We start from the raw sequence: 22,429 nt of genomic DNA on the forward strand, positions 1-22,429 counted from the left end.
TAGATTGATCTTAGTGAAGGTAAACATATTGGCACAGTGTTGTGGTCCAAAAGAGCTGAACTGTGCTGCAATGTTCTATCAAACACAGCAAAGAAAAATGTTGGAGTAGGAATAGCAAGGATGAAAATTTGGAACTTGTTTTAAAAAAACTGAAGAAAGCTCAGTTTAAAGCTCATTATCACCATTCATAGGCATTGTTAGAAACTGTACCCGTGGTGAATGGGGTTTATGTCAAGACAAAAAGGCATCAACATTGTACTTCAACTGATTTTATTAGAAATGATAGTTTACAAATACTTTACATAGTACTAATCCCATAAGTATATGAAAGAGAGGTCCCAAGCATCAGTACAGCACTATATTGCACAGTGGAAAAAACAGCTCTCATTTTCAGCTATTTACAGTAACTGAGTGCATTTCCCCTTGTCTTAATAACACACAATACCCAATGTGTTTGTTCTGAACTATGCTACATGATCACTGGGTCTCCTGTCCATTGTTGACTGGGATTGTGCAGCTTTTAAGACAATGATGTTATTTTCAAGGGGAAAACATATGTACAAAACTAATTTCAAAAAAGGAGTAGCTTCAAGCAGTTCCAGCAGTGAATGGAATGTTAGCTGGGAAACACAAGAATCAAATTAATGAAAGCACACGTACCCCTATGTCCAACTGCCCGTTACAGCTGAATAGCTTGCATGGGGTCATGTTTCATTATGTCTTAGTCTCCCAGTGCTCAGAGGCAGGCGTCTGCAATGCTTTATTTACTCGATGGTTATTTATTAACACCCATTTACTGCCTGGAATGAAATCTGTCTTTAATGTATCATACACGTGCTTGCTTCTGTTCCCAAACTCTCACTCCTAGTAACAACTTTGAGTTTTACCTTCAGTTTTAAGTTCAAAATATTAACCCTGGGGCTCCCTTGAAAATCTCAAAACAGAGTTCCCTATGTTGTTAACGGGCAACAGAATTAGGGTTATGCAACCAAGATGGACCTTCAATACCAAAATCAAAAAACGGAAGATTCACTCAACTGCATGGTCTCCTGCTGTCCTGATGTTCCTAACTGTACTTCCTGCATGACACACACTTAAGTTTTTCCACTTATAAAGATCTAGCACAGGGAGACCTAATGGACAGGGCACTTGCTTCACGTGGTTGCAAAGGCAATGCCATCACTAGCAGAGAACTGTTGAAACACCCCCCCCCCCACCCCCCGGCTACCCAAGCAGCTAGCTCCAGATTTGTTGCAAGTTAAATCTGGACCTGGGCAGGTGTAAAATCTTGAAACTCGCTTCTGCAGATTGTGAAGCAAATGCCCATGGAGTTATTTTCTCAAGTTGGGCCCATCTATAGGGGTGTTTCCATTAGGCAGAGCTTTCTACTGGAGCTGTGTCAGGTCAGTGTGAGACTGGGAGACAAGATGATTGTAACCAGCAGATATAAGAAATTTGAGGATATTTAAATCAAGAGAACATCTCCTTAGTAGTCATAGATTTCATTGGACACATAAAGCAAACAAGCTAAAAACCCACAAAGCACAAAATACTCTGTACAGGCACATTTCTTATGAAAGGCCAAAGGGGTACAAAGCCCTTCAGCACACATCAGAATATTATACAGTAATAATACAAAAAATAACATTCCAGTGCGATTTTGTTTGTTCCTGGTTCCTCCATCTGTCCCAGTACAGTCTGTAACCTTTGCAATTGTGTTGGAGCAAGTTGAAACCAATGTTAAACCAACTGCCTCAAGGGAGCCATTTCATTTAAAGATCACATACAAAGGTCTCAACCATGCCAGCAAGGGGTTAGATCCTGGAGGCTGTATATTCTATGTTGGTCACTACATTAGAACAACAGACCTGTCCTTTTCAGTCTGACAGTTCTAGTCTGTCTGTCAGGTAAGATTTGCCCTTCTCTCCCACAATGATCACTAGAACAGTGAATCAACGCAGTAATTAAAAGACAGCTTGAGACTAACAGATTGGCTGAAACGTCTCGATGTCCTGTGATGCCGCTTTAAATTGGGAACAAGTGGCAAAGTAAGTGGGATCAGGGCAAGTTGGCTCCTTCTTACTGAGTACCATCACAGTGCTGAGGACTCAGGTGCCACTTGTACTTCAGTGACCTCTGCTCAAGGATGGTATCTGTATAATGTTGACTTTAATGAAGAACCAGTTGGGAACTCAGGGCTGGGAGAAATCCTGAGACTTCAAAGGGGGTCAAAAGTCTTGAAACATCCAAGCACCAAAGGGCAAGAGCTGATAACATCAATCAAAAACGAGAGGATAAAATGTTTTTTAAATAAGATTTGAGGGGAGGTTTTTACACATTGGTGCCTGAAATCATTGTCAGAGGAGGTGGTGGATTCAGATACAAATACTGTACTATTTTAAAAGGCATTTAGACAGGCACTGTTTAGATGAGGGAGGATATGGTCCTACTGTAGGCAAATTGTATTGCTATATATGTGCAAAATGATTAGGATTGACACTGATGGCAAAAGGGCCAGATTGTGTGCTGTATTTATCTGTACCTCTATGAGTGACTTCTGGAGTATCCCAGCTGGACACATATCCAGGTTGAACCATAGCCAACAGTTAATGATCGTCTATCAATTGAGTTTTCAAGGTAAGCTAAATAGTGATTTTGCCAATGGACCATGTTTTGAGTACTAAATATTGAACAAAAATTGATCATCAGGATGCTCATCACAATGCATGTCACACAGGAGGCCTTCTTATTGACAAGATGATGCCATATTGTTCAGTGCATGAAACAGAAACTGGTGATAATCTTCTGTGTTTATGATGTGACGTACAGCTGCAGGAGGGGTATGGTAGAAGTCCGAAGCCTTCAGCTAATATTACTCTAGTCAGTCCGAATTAATTCCATTCCCATCATGTCATGTGAGTACCTCCTCACCCATAACCTCTTAAACTACCTCACGATTCTGAGAAATGGGCTATCTTTCCCCGCTGTTAAAATCACAACCCACTGTTTATGATACTCCTACTAACATGGGTGATATTTTTAATAAATGACTTTTAAACTCATCCAATTTATTGTGTGTTTCATATAGATGTTTGTTTTTAACAGTCACCATCTAAACCAGGGGTTCCCAACCTTTTTTATGCCATGGACCCCTATCATTAACCGAGGGGCCAAGGGTTCCCCAGATTGGGAACCCCTAATCTAAATACTGTTTAGTAGGTGCAGTAGTTGTACATTTTTCCCCAACTTCCCACCCCTCCCTGCATAACACTACTGATTGTAATTCCCCTGAGAGCGGTTCTGAATAAGGTGCACTTCCGTGCTGAGGATCTATGGAGATTGGGAGGCAGCCTCAACGACATGCCTTATCTGTGTTGGCTATCCTGGCTGGCTTTTGAACAGCAGTCATTAAGTGGTCAATGTGTAAATAGCCTGAGGAAGTCCCGATTGGAAGAGAAGTGGATTGGCAAAGATATAGGTCAGAAACAAAAGCACCCCGGGAGCTCAGAATGTAACGGTTCTCTTCTATGTAATGCGAGTTGTCTGCCATTCTAAAACCATGCTGATGTAAATATGTAATGATGATTATTAATGTTCTGGAGATGGTTTTGCACTACCTTTCAGCTCAGGTGGCTACTGAGCACTCAGCCGATTATAAGGTCACTTACATTCTGCCACTCAGTGGGGGAAAGAATGGACTGTGCAGTACATATTTTGTCTGATTGTAGTCAATATGTAAGTGTCTTGTTGAACTATGCATTCTTTATCCCTTGTTTCCACTTGGCTCTGGCCCATGATACAAGTCAGTCCTTGAGATTTAACTTCATTCTTCTTGAAGCTTGGCAAGTAAAGGATGACTAAATGGGATGGGGAAGGGGATTGCTACCAAGCATCGTATATTTCTCTTTTTCCCTCCTGCAGTCCAACTCGAACTTCTCAAACCAACAATAAAAACATCTCGCTACTCGGCTAGGTAAGACACTAAACACCTCTGCTGAGGTTACTGCTCCCCCCTGCGCGCGCACACTGAGCAAGGAATGGAGTGGCCTTCCCTGAACTAGGCCTTGCTGACGAGAGGACAGTGAGTTGAGTGGAGGATAGTATTGACCTGGTTGGGAGGGCTTTACCGCACTCAACAAAGGCAGTTCCTTTTAACTGATGTAACAGGGAGCTGTCCCAACGTCGGGGAGAAAGCATCACTCTTCCTACATAAGATCGTTATGTCCACTTCACCAGTGGTTGGTAGCACTGTCTTTCTCCCTGTGCCAACCTTGGGGTGCCCGCTTCAGGATGTGATTGTACAGGGCCACACCATTCGACCTGGTGTTGCTGCCCCAACGAATTGCAGAGAAATTGCACACCAGAAAAAAATAAACTAGGCTACTAATACACAAAATAAATTATATAGAATAAATTAAAGCTAAAAAAAGGACTTTGCTTGCACTTCTTACAAGGCTGATGTAAGCAGTCAGTGATGAACATCTGTGTAGTTTCTTAATCATTTGTCCATTCCCTAGGCAGTTCTTTTGCGTTAACTGGCTCAGCGTTCAATGATTGCAGGAAACATTTGTTCACTTCTGTAAAATGACTGCATCCATAAAACTTGCCTGAACAGTGTAACTACAAGCATTTGATCTTCTCATTCCTCCTGAGCAAATGTTCCAACTCTTCATCGGTGTGGTGCGAGTGGTGGATTGCCAATAAATGAAGAGTCGGGGAGGAGGAGGTTGCTGAAAAGTAGCTCTCTACCCCTGATGAGGCACTTGTAAAGGAAGAACCATGAAGCAATCCACTAAAAGAATGGCCCCATGAAGATGATCCTATGAACATGTGCATTAACATGTTTGTTCATGCATTGTTTATCCTCTGGAGGGCTAAGACACAAAAGCCTGAAGATTGAAGCCAATTGCATCAACCCCTTAATCACGGGTTGAGTCACACTAGAGATCTTTGCCAGGGGAAGTCACGCCCTTTAGGAAAATGGCCTGCAGAATTTTGGGTGTCAATCATCTCAGTGTGTCCTGGTGTTTTGCTGACGTCAGTCACACTGCTAATGATGTCACCAGTTGCCTACCACATTGCTGCAGAAGTGGGAGGTTCTGGGTATAGGTCATAAGTTGTAGGATGAAGATTAGTATAAAATGGGTGACTGATGATCAGTGAACATTTAATGATCTATAGGGCTCACTTCCATGCTAATTCTTTCAAAGACTCCATGGTGTCTCACTCACATGAAACACAGCAGTGATGCAACAATTGAGAACCTTACAGGCTGTCACCCCACTCTCCGCCCCGACCCACCTCCGGAACTGCACTGGTCCCATTTTAGTGCAATGTTACCACAAAGCCCTTTCTAATATATGTTTGGCCAGTCTTGCAAAACTGCAAGGGAATTGGTGTCACGGGCAATATGGTTACAGAACTAAAAGAGGATGACCTCCAAAGTCTTGGCAGGTAACTGTTGAAGCTACCACATGTTCCCCTCACATACTCTGCCTGTGACTCCCTCAAGCCTCGCTGCTACTCAGTCTGTCATCAGACTCCAAGTATAGATTGCTTATCTCCAGTTGACAATCCTTTCAAAGCTAAAGCTCAGCTCCCTTTAATCACAAGGCAACTTGCGTGATCTTCTGCTGCCAAATCTACAGTGTACCCAGTGTATCCTGGGCGCCCGCAAGACTGTTCTCCAGGAGACTGCTGCAAGCATATCTAAGGGGAAGTTCAGGGAAAAGCGGGTTGTTATGTGGAATATTGATAATAGTGATGCTATTAATGAACCAAGGAAATGATGTATGATGAACATTAAGTTTATTGCAGAGGAAAAGGATAGCGTGCCAGATAGGCCAACAATTAAATCAGGAATAAATAACTATAAACAAAAGTAATCAAATAATGACACTAAAAAAAATGAAAATTCCCCAGCAACAGAAGGGTTGCTGAGCAAAGATATAAATGACATGTGAAGTTGTTAATCCTCCAAAATTAGTTTGATTCAGAAACTGTAACCGCTAGAAAATTGGTAGGTATGACAATAATGGACAGGGGAATTTCTGTGCATGTTTTTTATAGTGATCCAAGAAGCATTTGACTGTTAGTGAATGCAGGTCATTGAGTGGAAGGCAAGTTAAGCACTAGTTCAGAATACGAGGAGGCAGCAGAGCTGGCTAAAGTGGACCTCTAGAATCTGTGTTAGGCTCTCTACTATTCACAGTATTTATTATTGACTTTGATGAAAGCAGCATATTTAAGTTTAGCAAGGTCACAGATATATGTGGCATGGTTCTAATCTAAAATCATTGATCTAAGCACTAATTCTGCATTGATGTAGTCTCAGTGCCTGAGCAACTTCCGGCCAGAAGTCCACTGTTCTATCTTGACTAAGAAGAACTGTGAGCAGGAATGGGCATCACATCGTCGGAGAGATGTACTCGCAGAGAGTTAATCTGTGAAGAAATGTGACATAAACTAGGATTATACGCCGTGGAATCTAAAAGCTCAAGGGTTAATTTGAATGGAAGTTTTCCGTATACAGGAAAAGTGGAAGGAGGAGAGTATAGGACTAGAAAGTGTAAAAAAAACAAGAGCAAGATCATTTAGGAGTGAAATTCGGAAACATTTCTATATTCTAAAGGTGAAAGCAGTCTGGAGCACTTCCATAAATGAGAGGTTGTGGGGCTATTTGGTCATTTTAAATCTGAGATTGATATGATTATTGTTAAACACAGGTATTAAGATGTTAAAAGATAGTATAATGCCTTGGTAAAGGTTTTACTGCTAATGTAATGGTCTTTATGTAGTTAGATCACAGATCTGGCATCTCACAATGAATCGTAGGAAAGGCTTGAGCAGATAAGTGGTCAGTGCTCCCATAGTCTTTTCCCGAATCTAAGTGGGCAGCCTTTGACACATTCCTAAAACCTGCCCCAATGCATGTATCATTCTTCAACAATAGGGCACAACTGATGCCTACTTCTTGCAGATTGTGGAGAGAATGGGAAAGGAGAGAGAAATTGAATAGGCGGAGAATGAGAAATAATAAAGGGAGGGGGGCAGAGGGGAAGGCAAAAGGAATGGAGAGAAAAATGCACACTTATGGAAAGAGGCATTAAGAAATGGAGAGAATGAGATAGCAAAAGAGGTGGAAAGCCTCGAGAGGGAAAGGAAAAGATGGAAGGTGGGACCATCATAAAAAAGATGGGGAATGTTTAACTGAAAGATAGCGTGAGATTAAACATTTTGGATGAAGCATTAATTGCAACTGGCGGGCTACGATGACAGGATCAGATAAGGATTACAGCTTCCTGCACACCAACCCACATCCCACTAATTAAAATGTCTGGAGCCTTTCATTAGCCCTTTCCTCCTTTTACTTCTCTAGAAAACATTGTGCTCTATTTGGGGAAAAAAAGCAGTAGGAAGATATTAAGTATAACAGAGAGGGAGAGACTGCAAGCAGTATAAAGCCTGTAGGGTTTACCTGAACCTGAAATGAGGCCAGCAAAATTATACCAAATACAGATTTCATTTCACTTGCCTCATCATGGAACCAGTCATCTATCTAAGCAATGGGTTAATAATACAAACATGACAGAGAAGAATGACTTAATGTAGGTATATGGGCTTAGCAGTGATGGGTCTAACTCCTGGTATGGGCGTGGTGAGCAGTATAGCTCCATGATTTTTCTGTTCAATTACAAACCAAGGCCTGGTCATCACTTGGCACATTTGTAGAGACTGGTATTACTATTAGGAGCGAGGTTCCAGTATTATTGAAGTAATATATTGGCTCAATTGGTGGTGTGATTAAAAAAATAATGTAGCCAATTTGTAAACCACAGATTCCACAAAACAGAAGAGCAACAGTGGCTGGAAAATCTGGTTTTCCTTGATGTTTTTAGAAGGATACTGTATATTGTGGCCATGATATCAGGTGTATGTATTTACTGAGGTTGGGTGGATTTTTTGCATAGTGGGGGAATTAAGGGTTATGGGGAAAAGGCAGGTAGGTGGAGATGAGTCCATGGTCAGATCAGCCATGATCTTATTGAATGGCGGAGCAGGACTGACGGGTCAGATGGCCTACTCATGCTCCTATTTCTTCTGTATACTTCCTCCAAACAGTGTCATGGGATCTCTTCAGTCGCAGAGAGTAATTAAGCAGGGGCTCAGTCTAGGACTTCACCTGAAAGGTGGTTCCTCCGCCAGCTCTCCTGAAGTTTCTCTGAAGTAGATCCAGACGGACGCTCTTTTCTGGGCATTATTATTGTTTTGCATTGTTCTACCTTAATGAACTGTGTAGTCGTGATCTGATCTGTATGAACAGTACGGAGGGAAAGCGTTTCACTGTATCTTGGTACGTGTCAATAATAAACCAGTTCCAGTCCCGCAGTCTGACTATAAAGCCATCGAGATCGTCTGGCTGTGCAGAAATGCTGAGCATCATGGAGCCTTATTCAGTGAGGTATTTATGGGAAGTATTTCAGATACTTCCAGACACTCATCTTTGCAGTCTGCCCAATATTAAGAAACATTTTTTCCTTAAACCTCATATTAAAATAAGCAAATTGATGCTTTTCTCATGTGAAAATATCAGAAAAGCAGAACGACAGAAGGACTGAGAAGGCAGTAAAAGAGAAAGATTAGAGAAAATATGGGTGGAATGGGGTGCATCATAAACCCAGCCGTCTTTCTTCCAAATTCACTTGTAAGCCATCTCAATTTAGAAATTCTTTTGTGTAGCACAGCTTTTTTTGTGGGTTCATCTTGAAGGGATATGGTCAAAATTCTGGGGAGTGTTGACTTAATACTTGGCCCTGGTAGGATGTCAAAGCGGTTTCTGGTCCTCATTTGTACAATGTGCCCAGTAGCGTTACAACTTCTGCCTTTCTTGTGCATGCAAAAACCTATCTAAGCTGCAGCCCCCTCATGCAGAAGCAGGCAATTCCAATTACAATGTGACCATAATAGGAATATGCTTGCTAATTCTGTGACTGTGGGCTTTAGTGTATGGATCCCCTTAGAAATAGGTTACCTTTCAGATTTGTACCTACCCTTCATTCCAAGCCAACACTCCTTCATGGTCAGGTTACAACTTCTCCTTAGGAAACCCACAACTTGCACTAGCAGTGTCCAACCCTTCCCCCCCCCAGCAGATGCCTCAACATATCCCTCCAAGAACTGCAACTCCCACAATCCCGATTACTAGTGACATATCCTTGGTCATCTCTTACCTGAGACCCCTCTCCCACCCTGTGATGCACCTTTATTACTCGACCAGCACCACAACAGAGCTAATGGTGTGCACATGCAGCCCCAGACTGATGTTCCAGTGCACGTTGCTTTGGCCTTGGGCTCGATAGGACATTGTAGCGGGCAGGTCCACAGGCAGGTGTCACTGGTGTGGAAGTATTTTCAGGATTTTATGTCTTAGCTTCTCCACTGATGCTTTTGAGACTAACTTGTGTACAAATCCAACTGTGTATATTTGATCTCATTTCAGTCTGTGCATGTGAAGTTTTGTACAAGGACTAGAAGGTGAAAGGATCGCTCCAAACTGTGCATCCATTTACTAAAGAATACTGCCCACTGTGTGCTCTATGTTTTTTAAGTGTGGGTGCCACTGCTGGTTACAGCAAACTGCTGTGTTACACCAAATGCTTGAATATCATTATAGGTTCTTACACAAATATATATTTTGAAAATATGGTACATCATGGAGCCACCTTTTAGCAAAATATTTTTGCCAGCACTTTTTCCCCTTCTAGCTCATAAAAGAAAACCAACCTTGTCACTTGATCTTTACCTTCCTGGGCGTTAACAGAGCCCCAGGAGGCTGCGATCAAATCCTTAAATCCAGAGTCTTGCTCTGCTAACATGTAGAAACATACTAAGGGACTCACTGCATAAAGCCTGTAGATTCTTAATGCTGTGATGCAGGGAGAGTCGGCATGGGTAAACTCTACATTAGTGACTGGGTGTAATCGAACACACCAGATCAATTGGCACAACATGTAAGTTTACCGTCATGTGTGGTATCGGTCTGAAAATGGTCAAACAAAATCAGGAAAGGTTGGATAGCCAGAATTTTCAGGCTGCAACAGTATTTGCTGTGCTATCTGTAGTCCAACCATTTCCAACCTAGGTAACTGATCCCAGAATTTGGAAACAAGATTGATCTATGAACCTGGTGTAGTCATACTCAGCTCAGAGTGCAGGCTTACATGGAGAGTGGGATCGTGGCGATATTGGATGTGATAAAGAAGGCCAGTTACATCAAATGGAAGCAAGTCCATGATCACTCACACTACCTATATTTGCCCAGCACCACTCCCTCACTGGGTCCAGTACTTATATGAGTCATTGAGTGTCACTCTACACTCTCCTTTCATAAGAGCACCTAAGCATGGTCACTGGCATTGGCCAGCCGTTGGTGGGCTGCTATTGGAAATAGGATGCTTAAGGTTACTATGTTGTTGGTAATCTGGGCCCATTTAAAGGAATGGTCACAAAGATGGTTGGGATGTCAAGATATGCACAGATCAAACCAAAAGACAGGAAATATGTCATGCATGTTGTGTGACTCCAACCCAGGGCAGAACCCAAATTCCAATTATTCCTGCAGTGATGGGCAAGTTCAGAGCTTGTGCATTACTGACTTCTTCAAGTGTCATACAAAGACTGCCTTGAGCATAACCTCATGTCAGTAAACAACTTCTGATCAGTTTTCAATAGTTATTGGGAATGGGCAAAGCCTTGCAGTGTTAGATTTAGTCTCCAAGAATCAGGAGTGACCACCATTCAAGATTTCATAAGAAGTGGGGTGTTTAGAGGAGCTATGGCTCTAAGTGCTCCAGACTTTTCTCAACAACTTAAAAGTTAATCAAGTGAGTTACTGAAACTGTCATGATTTTGTGTTGCTGATCTTAGCTGTAAAATGCCTTGGCTAGGGAGGAAAGCTTCAAAACTTTAAGTTCCCAGCTGTTCTAGCCACAATGGTCTCCAGAAGTGACTGATGAATGAGGCTTGTTTATGGTGTCATATCTAACCATATCGAAGACCTATTGAATAATAAGCATTGAAAAATTGGCCAAAACATCTACCCCTAATAATAAAAAAAAACATTCAGCAAAGAAGAGAACCTGATGCAAAGAGGAAACAGCTCTTGATGAAGAATTTGAACTGAAAGTTAGTCCAACCAGAATCTCCCTGGAAGCTACACTTGAGATTAGTGACCGGGTTTGATTTTTCTGGCAATCAAATTCCAACTCTGTGATGAATGAAAGTTGACAGGTTCACTCTTTAACCCAAATATTTGTAGCCAGATACATTCTGTAGCACCATCAAACCCAGCGAGGGAGAGGGTGAACAACCAGGGAAGAATGTGCAATTCCTGACCGTTCAGTCGTTGAAGGAGCCTTTGATTTCTCTCTTTCTCTTCGTTCATCAAACATGATTAAAACAAATTTTAATAAAACCATTATTGCTGTGCAATATTTTTCATTTCCATCCAGAAGCTAATTAAGTTTTCAAGGAAAAAAGAGAGGAAAGCTCTCAATAATGAAGATTCTGTTCTGGACAGTCTATGACTACTGGCTTGCCAGAATGAGGATACTTCAGGTTTGAATGTCAAGAAAGCTTTAACCTCAAAAGTGACCGTAACATAAATGAACCACTGACAAGTGAAGTTTTCAGCAGGATCAAAGGAGACGGTGGTGTCTGTGTACCAGTGGGCAGTAACGTTTAAGCACTGCATCCTTAACCCCTTTAGTGAGAACAGTTTTCAAGGATGTTTCCTTTGTTAGGTCCTACAAGATGATGAGGTGGAGGGTTCTGGTGATGGCGGGTGTGGGGCCTGGAACTGGAGGTGGAGGGGGTGGGGAAGATGGTGGAGGACAGAAACAAAACATAGATTAAGCCTCAAAGGGATTACACATCAGTGAATCCAGCTGCTTCACCGAAGCACTAAAAACTCTTTGGTACGACTTTGATGGATTGGTGTAAAGCACCTTGAAAACTTGTTCCTCACTGTCACGCTTGTTGGTGCTTTCTATTGTCGATGTTAAAACTGAGGCTGGGAAGGAACTGAGAGAACGGAGCACAATATGTTCTTTGCTTCAGAGGCATCTCACGAGGAGTCCAGCTCTTGAAGGAAGAGGCACTGCTGGCAGGTGATGAGCACGTATTGCTAAACAGTGCTTAGTGGAGATCAGTGGTAAATAATGCAGTATTTCCACACTATGTTTATATATAATATAAAGAAACACCATCCGACCAGCGGTGTGCATCTTCAAACCCGTGCTTTTTGTTCTCTTGTTTAGTGCCATTCGTAGTATGTTGCTTTCTTTAGCGAGGCGGAATGCTGTTCAGCCTCGCCGTTGACCTGCAGCCTCCACATTCTCGTCTGGATCAAAGATTAATGCAAAAATGAGGACTAGGAGCCTCCACCAGAATGGCTGGTCAGCACGATTTTCATTTCTGTTCCTCTGTGGAAGAAGAAGAGAGTTCTTTATGAGAAAGTTTAGAACATTTCACAAGACTAAATAGTTCAACATATAATAACATAAAGGTAAACAGACTGATGAAAAGGGCTTTTCCAGTGCTGGCCTTGATCAGTCATGGAATTGAGTACAGAAACTGGGATGTTATGTTGCAGTTTTACAAGACGGTGTTAAGGCCACATTTGGAACACTGCGTTCCAGTTTTTAAGGAAGATGTCATTATGCTGGAAAAAGTGCAGAGAAAATTGATGAGGATGTTGCTGGGAGGCAGGTGAGTGAGTTATGGAGCAGGTTCCGGCTGTTTTCATCGGAGCGTGGTGGTAATCTTATAGAAGTGTATAAAATCCTGAGGATCATAGGCAGAGTGAATGCACACTGCCTTTTTCTCAGGGTTGAGAATCAAGAACTAGAGGTCATAGGTTAAAGGGAGAAAGAAGAGGTTTAACAGGAGGCTGAGGAGTAACTTTTCACCCACAGGGTGCTCGCTATACGGAATGAACTGCCAGACGAAGTGGCTGAGGTAGGTGCAACAACAGCAATTGAAATGTACTAGGACAGGTGGATAATATGAAAGGTTCAGATGAGAGTCAAATGCGAAGAAATGGGACGAGCTTAAACGGGGATCTTGTTTATCACAGACTTGTTGGGCAGAAGGGCCTTTTCCTGTGTTGTATGACTCTATTAAAGGAGTAGACCATTCATCCCCTCAGCCCTGCCCCACTGTTCAAATGGCCATGCTGATCTGCCCCGGGTCTGCTATGCTAATTCTCCACAGTCCCCATTTCCCTGACCTTCCAAAGAACTGATCCCCTTCCCCTTTAAGTCATGCCTTGATTAGCTTTCATGACCTTCTGGAGTAGAAAATTTCACAGATTCTCTGTCCTCTGTGCGAATTTGCCGGTGTTTTAAAGTGTTACCATATGCTTGAATACAAAATGGCATTTTGGATTCTTGATACTGTTTCTTTTTAAGAAAGCCCCAATTACCAGAGGCATCTCATCACCTAGGGGTAGGATTGGGGAGGAGATGGTCATAGAGAGGTCCGAGTGGACATTTGTTGATGATATTTCACCATATGGCACAGCTAATCCTTGGCTTGCAAGGAACACTTATGTCTAAGCCCTATTTCTGCATGTCTAGTTGCACACATATATACACCCACAGACACAGACACCACACCCATAACCTCCAGATTTATATTTCCACACCTCACACCCATATAACCATGCTCCTCCATCCATCTCAATCTCCATAAACTCTCTTTATTCCACCTAGTCGGATAAAGTGTATCCAATGCTTCAACCCCACAAGCCTACCTTACACCTACACACAATCTCCCATGAATTGCTGCCACCCTTAATCCCTCATTCACACCAAATGATCATACCTCAGTATCTATTCCACACACATCTATGACCATTACCCATCTCCCATGTGCATCTCCCTGCCCTTCATCCTCCTGACTCAAGCCTTTACTCCCACTCTACCTACACCCAGGTATATATTCAGAAGTAGGTAAAACTGCTTCTGCAGAGCTTCAGTAACCAGAGCCGTCAGTGTGTGGGGTTAGCAAGTTCCCCTTGAGACCATGTGGGGTCCACCCCTCCCCCTCCCCACCAAGTGCTCTGGTTTTCTTCCACGTCCCAGAGAGATGCAGATTGGTACGGTAAAAAACCACTGTTAAGTTGCCCCTAATGTGTGGGTGGCTCATGGAATCTGGGAGGGGAGTGCATGGGAATTTGGGGACAATAAAATGGGATTAGTGTAAATGGGTGATTGATGGTCAGCATGGACTTGATGGGTTGAAGGGCCTTTTCCATGCTAGATCATTTTACATAGACATGCCATCCCCTTGAAAGGTATGTGAACAGGCACTCATGCAAGTGCTTGAACCTACACCCCTTCATGTAGTGAAAAATTACAATTATGCATCTAATTGCCAACAGCTTAGTTACCTGGAGAGACATTAGAACCTGTAAGTTCATAAATGTTAAAGAGCACTCTCTTGGATGTTTACAAAATTATAAGGAATTAAAGAGAAAGGAAAAGCTCTTGCCACGTGCACAGGTGGCAATAATCAGAGGACATGGATTTAAGTTGAATCGCAAAGGAAGAGGTGCGAACATGAGGAGATTTTTTTTGTTTTGCCTCCTATTGTTATGAACTGGAATCCACCGTCACAATCATATTCAGCAGTGACTTCCAAAGTGCATTTGAAAAGGAAAAGGAAAGCTTAGTTGGGCCGTGGAGGATGAGCAGTGGAGAAAAACTAATCGGGAAACTCTTTTCAAATAGTAACGCAGTGCTCAGCAACTACCTCTGCACTTCACCACTCTGTGTTAGTTTTTGTTCGCTCAGCACTTGGACTGTGGCTGAGTGTTCCCCAGAGTTAAACCATGATAGTGTTACAAAACGTTCACTAGTCAAAACAAACTTCAGCATTGTTCATATCCACAGGAAAAACACTCTGGAGAGTGTGGCCCTGTTAAGGCTGAGCTGCAGCTGAGCTGGTGGTGTTGGCACTGGGCTACACAGACTCAGTGCTTCAACTGAGGTGAGGTGCATGCTTGAGATCTGATCACATGACGTCCTGGGAAACTTTGCTGCCATTGGTCCATTCTCATCAGATTCTCCGTCACTCACAGAGTCATACAGTATGGAAACAAGATTTTCAGCCCACTGAGTCCAGGGCGACTACCAACCTCCAATTTACACTAATCGTACATTAGTACCATCTTTTATTCATACCCATCAACTCACCCCTCCCCCACTGATAACACCAGTCACCTACACAGTAGGGGCAACTTACAGTTGGCAATTACTCTCCCAACTCACACATCTTTGCAATGTGGAAGGATACCTAGAAGAAACCACACAATCACAGTGACAACATGCAAACTCCACACAGACAGCACTAGAGGTCAGATTTGAACATAGTCGCTGTAGGTTTTATTACATCACTCCCATCCCCACCATTACTGTACTGTCAAATATTTCAATGGACAGGATTATGGGGTAAATAATGGAAGCTTGAAACAAATCTCTCGGTCTTTCCCTACATGAATATCGACAGGTGTGTGATTTTCGGGTGTCTGTTCCTGTTTGCAAAATTCCTACATGTGCTGATAGATGGAGTCCAGAGAGGGAATTTGGTGTTCAACACATTCTATGTGGCATTGGTTGAACTGCCCTGGGTCTCAGTTCCTCTTTTGTGTCAGTATCCAGAGAACTTCAAAGACTCCCACAGCCCATGATGACCCTATGATTTCAATCTCTGAGGCCAAAGTGAAAGCATCTTTCAGGAGGATGAACACACAGAAAGCGCACGGTCCAGATGGGGCACCTGGCCAAGACTTGTCCTGATCAACTGTCTGGAGTGTTCACTGACATCTTTAACCTCTCGCTTCAGCAGTCTGACATATGCACCTGCTTCAGGCAGGCTGTAATTATACCGGTGTTTGAGAAAAACATGGTAACCTGTCTCAATGACTGTCATCCAGTAGCACTTACACCCACTGTGATGAAGTGCTCTGAGAGGTTGCTGATGAAATGTATCAACTCCTGCCTGAAAAGAGACTTGAATCTGCTCCAATTTGCCTAGTGGTGCAACAGATCCACACCAGGTGCCATTTAATTGGCTCTTCACTCAACCCTAGAATATCTGGACAGCAAAGATGAATGTATCAGGATGCTCTTTATCGACTACAGGTCAGTATTCAATACTATTGTCCTATCAAAGCTAATCAATAAGTTCCAAGACCTTGTCCTCAATACCTCCCAATGCAGTTGGGTCCTCAATTTCCTCACTCACAGACCTCAGTCACTTTGGATTGGTAACAAGATCTCTACAATCTCCATCAGCACAGGTGCACCACAAGGCTGTGTGCTTAGCCCCTGCTCTACTCACTTTATACTTAGGACTGTGAGGCTAAGCACAGCACCAATGCCATATTCATTTTTGCTGACAACACCACTGTCAATGACACCCCATCACCGAACTGCTCCCACAACCTATGGTCTCACTTTCAAGTATTTATTGCTTGCTTGCTTGTTTGTTTTCTTGCTTGCTTATCTATCTATCTATCTATTTATTTTCATTTGTATTTGCACAAATTTTGTCTTTTGCACTGTGGTTGTTTGTCCTGTTGGGTACGCTATTTCACTGATTCCATTACGTTTCTCGGATTTACTAAGTATTCACACAAGAAAGTGAATCTCAGTGTTGTATATAGTGACATATATGTACTTTGATAATAAATTTACTTTGAACTTTGAACCTCAATACTTTGAACTCTGAACTTTCAAAAATGCATCCACTTCCTCTTTAAATACCTCAGATGAACTAGCATCCATAATCCTCTGGAGCAGGGACTTCCAAAGATTCACTGGCATCTCTTTACCATTGCCAGTGCCCTCTGCCGAGTCAACATACCCAGCAATAAGGCCCTTAGTTATACTAGGTCAGTTACAATGGACAGGCTATACCATTCCCATATCCAACACAAGCCTTCCAAAATGGCTGCAACATCACAAGCTCTTCCACAGCTGGACAAGGGCAAAGATTCAAGGATGTGGTCAAAATGCCCTTGAAAAAATGCAACCTCCCTAGTAGGAATGACTGACCCAAAGTTGCTCAAAGCCAAACACGATTAACTGGACAACAATGATTTTGCTTCCTGAATATCTTTAGGTGTATCTTATGAATTTTGGGCTACTGATCATGAAAATCACCATGAAATTTCCCTATTACACACCATTTTTTGAAATCACTTATGTTTATTATTTCAATTCATAATTTAAGTCAATTAAAATGTTGCCTACAATGTAAGCTGGAAAGTTTCCTATCTTGTCCAGGCATGCTTGGGCATGCTTAGGCGGCATGGCTTCTGCATGGCAGGACAGGTTTTAGTAATAATTGTTGGGTTCAGGACTGTAAGGATGGAATTTGCTATCACCAGGCACAAAAACTTCTATGAAGGATTTTGATATTTGAGACAGATGCTTCCCAGAATAACTAATGCCAAGATTAAGGAAAGCATTTTTGTTGGTCCACAAATCAAACAGGTCATCAACGACAGGCAATTTGAAGAATTTCTAGTGGGAACGGAGAAAAGCACATGGAAGGCATTCAAAGAAGTTGTTGAAATTTTTCTCGGCATCTACAGAGCACCAAACTACATGCAGCTGGTTGAAAGCATGCTTCAAGCATATAAAACCATGAAATGCAACATGTCACTAAAGATTCATTTTCTGCATTCCCATTGAGACTTCTTCCCTGCAAATCTTGATGCTGTTAGTGACGAGCACGGTGAAAGGTTTCACCAGGACATTGCGATCATGGAGAAAAGATACCAGGGCAACCAGAATCCATCAATGCTGGCGAACTATTGTTGGACAATTAAGCAAGAAGCCTCAAACACTGAGTACAAATGAAAATCATCAACAAAACATTTTTAACTTAGTTGAACTATTGCAAAGCATCAGCACCATTATGCGATTAAACACATATTCAATAAAAGATAATTTGTTGTTTCTCCAATCTCCTATGTGATACAAGTAGTCTGAAGTTATATTTGTGTTCATCTTCAAGCAGTCTATCATAAAAAAATAAAAATTCTGAGGAAGCAACACTTTTGTAAAAGTTTGTTGTCTAGTGGATGGTATTGAGAATGAGAACATCAAAGCAAGGAGGGAGCCCGGATGAGCAGCAAACAAATGCCCCACCTGGATCTATTGAATTGCAGCCCCTTCCACTTTATTGGTTTGCCTGCACTGAACCTTCTCTGTAACTGCCACATGAAACTTGCCATTCTAATTTCTTTTGCCCTCAACGATGTACTATGTATGATGATGATCTGCCTGGACAAATCAAGGTTTCTCGCTGCGTCTTAGAACATGTGACCATAATAAATCAAATCTTACACAAATAACAATCACATCTGGGGAAAGGGTTGTGATTCATATTGAGCTCAATTGATCTCCTCAGATCACAAGAAGCAGTAGTGGAAGTGAGTCATCCTCAATCTCAAAGGTCTGCTGAAGACTAAGATTATATCTAGCAAACAAAAATAAATAACTTTCAAAAATGTTATGCTAATTATTACTTATCCTCTTGCCAAAGAGAACTCAAATAACCTTTACAATTTCCCAAAGGACTCAATTAGTGAAGGCTCCAGGACGATTAAGTACATAGCCATGCTGAACTCTAAGTTCTGCTCAAATTTCCATATTTTCTGATTTTGAAAGAACCAATGCAACTGATCAAAACGTCAGAGTTTTGATTGCTTTAGGCATTCTTATATCACCAGCTCAGTTCAGAAGTAATTCATTTAATAAATCACTATTTACTGTGCAGTAAGAGAAGCTTGGATTCCCATCACAAACAGGAGAAATCTGCAGCTGCTGGAAATTCCAGCAGCACACACAAAATGCTGGATGAATTCAGCAGGCCAGTGTCTAAGGAAAAGAGTAAACAGTCAATGTTTCGGACTAAGACACTTAATCAGGACTGCAGAAAAAAGATGAGGCCACAGTAGGAAGTTGGGGGGAGGAGAGGAAAAATTACAAGGTAGTAGGTGATAGGTGGAACTGGGAGGAGAGGGGGAGGGGTTTGTAAAGAGCTCCAAAATTCATATATGAAAGAGATAAAGGGCTGGAGAAGGGGGAATCTGATAAGGAGAGAACAGAAAGTTATGGAAGAAAGGGAAGGAGATAAGATGAGAGGGGAATGGGAATGGAGGAGAGGAGAGAAGGGCATTAATGGAAGTTCGAGAAATTGATGTTCATGCCATCAGGTTGGAGGCTACCCACATGGAATATAAGATGTTGCTCCTTTGACCTGAGTGTGGCCTCATCACAGCAGTAGAGGAAGCCACGGACTGACATGTTGGAATGGGAATGGGAAGTGGAATTAAAATGGGTGGCCACTAGGAGATCCTGCTTTTTCTGGGTTATAAATCTTCCCACCCTGTTACATGTAAAAATGCCACCCCCTTCTCTAAATTCCTCCATCTCCGCTGCTTCTGCTCTCAGGATGAGGCTTTTCATTCCAGAACTAAGGAGATGTTCTCCTTCTTCACAGAAAGGGGCTTCCCCTCCTCTACCATTAACGCTACTCTCACCCACATCTCTTCCATTCTGCGCACAACTACCCTCACCTCATCCTCCCACCACCCCACCAGGGATAGAGTTCCTCTTGTCCTCACCTACCACCCCACTAGCCTCTACCTCCAGTACATAATTTTCCGTGACTTCCGCCATCTCCAACACTATCCCACCACCATGCACCTCTTTCCCTCTCTCCAACTTTCTGCTTTCCTCAGGGATTGCTCCCTACGCAACTCATTTGTCCATTCGTCCATCCCCGCTGATCTCCCTCCCGGCACTTACCCTTGCAAGCAGAACAAGTGCTACACCTGCCCCTATGCCTCCTCCCTCACTACCATTCAGTGCCCCAAACAGTCCTTCCAGATGAGGCAATACTTCACCTGTGAGTCTGTTTGGATCATCCACTGTATCCGGTGTTCCTGGTGTGGCCTCCGGTATAACTATGAGACCGAATGTAGATTGGGAGACCGATCTGCCAAGCGTCTATGCTCTCTCTGCCAGAAAAAGCAGGAACTCCCAGTAGCCACCTATTTTAATTCCACTTCCCATTCCCATTTCAACATGTCAGTTTACGGATTCCTTTACTGCCACATTGAGGCCACACTCAGGTTGGAGGATCAACACCTTTTATTCTATCTGGGTAGACTCCAACCTGATGGCATGAACAATATCTCAAACTTCTGGTAATGTGCCCCCTCCCCTTCAGCATTCCCCATTCCATTTCCCTCTCTCACCTTATCTCCTGACCTGCCCATCACCTCCCTCTGGTGCTCCTACCCCTTCCCTTTCCTCCATGGCCTTCCTATTAGACTCCCCCTTCTCCAGCCCTTTATCTCTCTCACCAATCAACTTCCTTGCTGTTTACTTCACCCTTCCCCCTCTCCCAGTTTCACCTATCACCTACAAACTTGAGTTTCTTTCTCCCCTTCCCCTACCTTCTTTCTCCTCATTTCTCTCCAGTCCTCATGTAGGGTCTTGGCCAAAAACATCTTGCTCTTTTCCTTAGGTGATGCCTGGCCTGCTGAGTTCGTCCAGCATTTTGTGTGTGAGGCTTGGATTCCTACAGTCTTCATGAACATAGAATTGGCTTTCTAACCAATTAAATGGGTTTGAATTATAACCATTTGTTAGCGTATGAATCACAGAAACCAGTTGTTCACAGGAAGACCCAGAAAAAAACTGGAAATTACCAGAAGATTGAGAAATAGATGTTCATTCCATCAGTTTGGAGGCTACCTAGGTTGAATATGAAGTGTTGCTCCTTTGACCCAAGTGTCTTATCATCGTAGCTATAATGGAGCGACAAACTGTGATACATGGCCACCAGAAAATTGAGCCTTTTGTGACAGATGGAGCTAAAGTGCCCAACAAAGCCGTCCCCCAATCTACGTCAGGTCTCACCAATATAAAGGAGGTTTCACTGGGAGTACCGGATACAGTATATGACCCTCAACTGAAAGGACTGTTGGGGTCATGAATGGTGGTGAGGGAGGAGGTACAGGGGCAGCTGTAGCACTTGTCCTGCTTGCAGGGATTAGTGCCAGGAGGGAGATCAGAGGGAAAGGATGAGTGGACAAGGGGGTCACATAGAAAGAGATCCCTTTGGAAAGTAGAGAGTGTGGGGGGAGGGATTAATGTGCTTAGCAGTAAGATCTCATTGTAGGTGGTGGAAGTTATGGAGAATGATGTGCTGGAAACGGGCTTGTGGGGTGGTATGTAAGGACAAGGGGGACCCTCGCCCTGTTATGTTGGCATGAGGATGGGTGAAGATCGATGTGTGGAACTGGAGGAGGGCAGCATCAATGGTGATGGAAGGGAAAGCCCATTCTTTGAGGTAGGAGGACACCACTGATGTTGTGGAATGGAAAGCCTCATCTTGAGAACAGTTGCAGTGGGGATGGAGGAACTGAGGAAAGGAAATAGTATTTTAACAAGCGACAGGGTAGGAAGAGGTATAGTAAAGATAGTTGTGAGAACCAGTAGGCTTATAAAAGATATCAGTAGATAGTCTACTTCCAGAAATGGAGACAGTGAGATCAAGAAAGGGGAGAGATATCAGAGATGGACCAAACAAATACAAGGGCAGGGTGGATGTTGGAAGCAAAGTTGATGCTCTCAGTATGGGTGCAGGAAACAGCACTATTAATGTGGCATTGATAAAGGTGGGGAGCATTACCAGTGTTGGCTTGGAAGAAGGATTGTTGCACAGAGCCAACAAAAAGCCAGGCATGGCTGGGTCCCACATAAGCGCCCATGGATTTAGAGAAAGTGAAAGGAGCTAAAAGTTGAGAGTGAGAAGCAGTTTCGCCACGTGGAGGAGGGTGTTGGTGGAGGGGCATTCCGATTTCTTCTATAAACTTACTAACTCATTCTCCTTCTCCAATAAAAAAGGGCCCCAACCTGTTCAACTTCACTCCATAGCTCATTCCCTCAAATCCCTGCAACACCTGTGTAAGTCTCCCCTGCACTCTTTCCAGCTTAATGGCATTTTAGTTTTGAGCCTTACTTACTGACCGTTTTATAACTGATAAGACGCAAAAATGATTATTTTTGGAGAGGCCATTTCCAGCTACATTAATAAATTACAATTCTTAAACAAATTTATAGAAATTTTAAAAGATTTTTTATAGAAATAATGATTCAAACAAGCTGCACAATTGGGCTACCAGATCAGATTTTACTTTCAGCAATATACAAAACAGGTGTACAATTCAGGGCTGTGCTCTCCGTTAGTGACCCTGTGGAACTCCCTTCTCTGGCAGCAGCATCAATTCGCCAGTAGAGGGAATGACTGACTCTCACAACTACTTGCATTATATAATGCC

General features: G+C 42.8%; 1 protein-coding gene across 1 annotated transcript in view; it reads right to left on the reverse strand.

The window, feature by feature from the left end:
* Window positions 1-253: 253 nt before the first annotated feature.
* The window catches only part of LOC140725173 (bcl-2-modifying factor-like), a 111,983-nt gene continuing 89,807 nt past the window's right edge, over window positions 254-22,429 (reverse strand). The window contains exon 4 of the mRNA XM_073040274.1: window positions 254-12,482. Coding sequence (XP_072896375.1) covers window positions 12,363-12,482 — 120 coding nt within the window. The 3' untranslated portion in view covers window positions 254-12,362. The remainder of the gene's footprint in view (window positions 12,483-22,429) is intronic.

The sequence above is a fragment of the Hemitrygon akajei genome, chromosome 3 (assembly GCF_048418815.1).
Source record: "Hemitrygon akajei chromosome 3, sHemAka1.3, whole genome shotgun sequence".
NCBI classification, from domain to species: Eukaryota; Metazoa; Chordata; class Chondrichthyes; order Myliobatiformes; family Dasyatidae; genus Hemitrygon; species Hemitrygon akajei.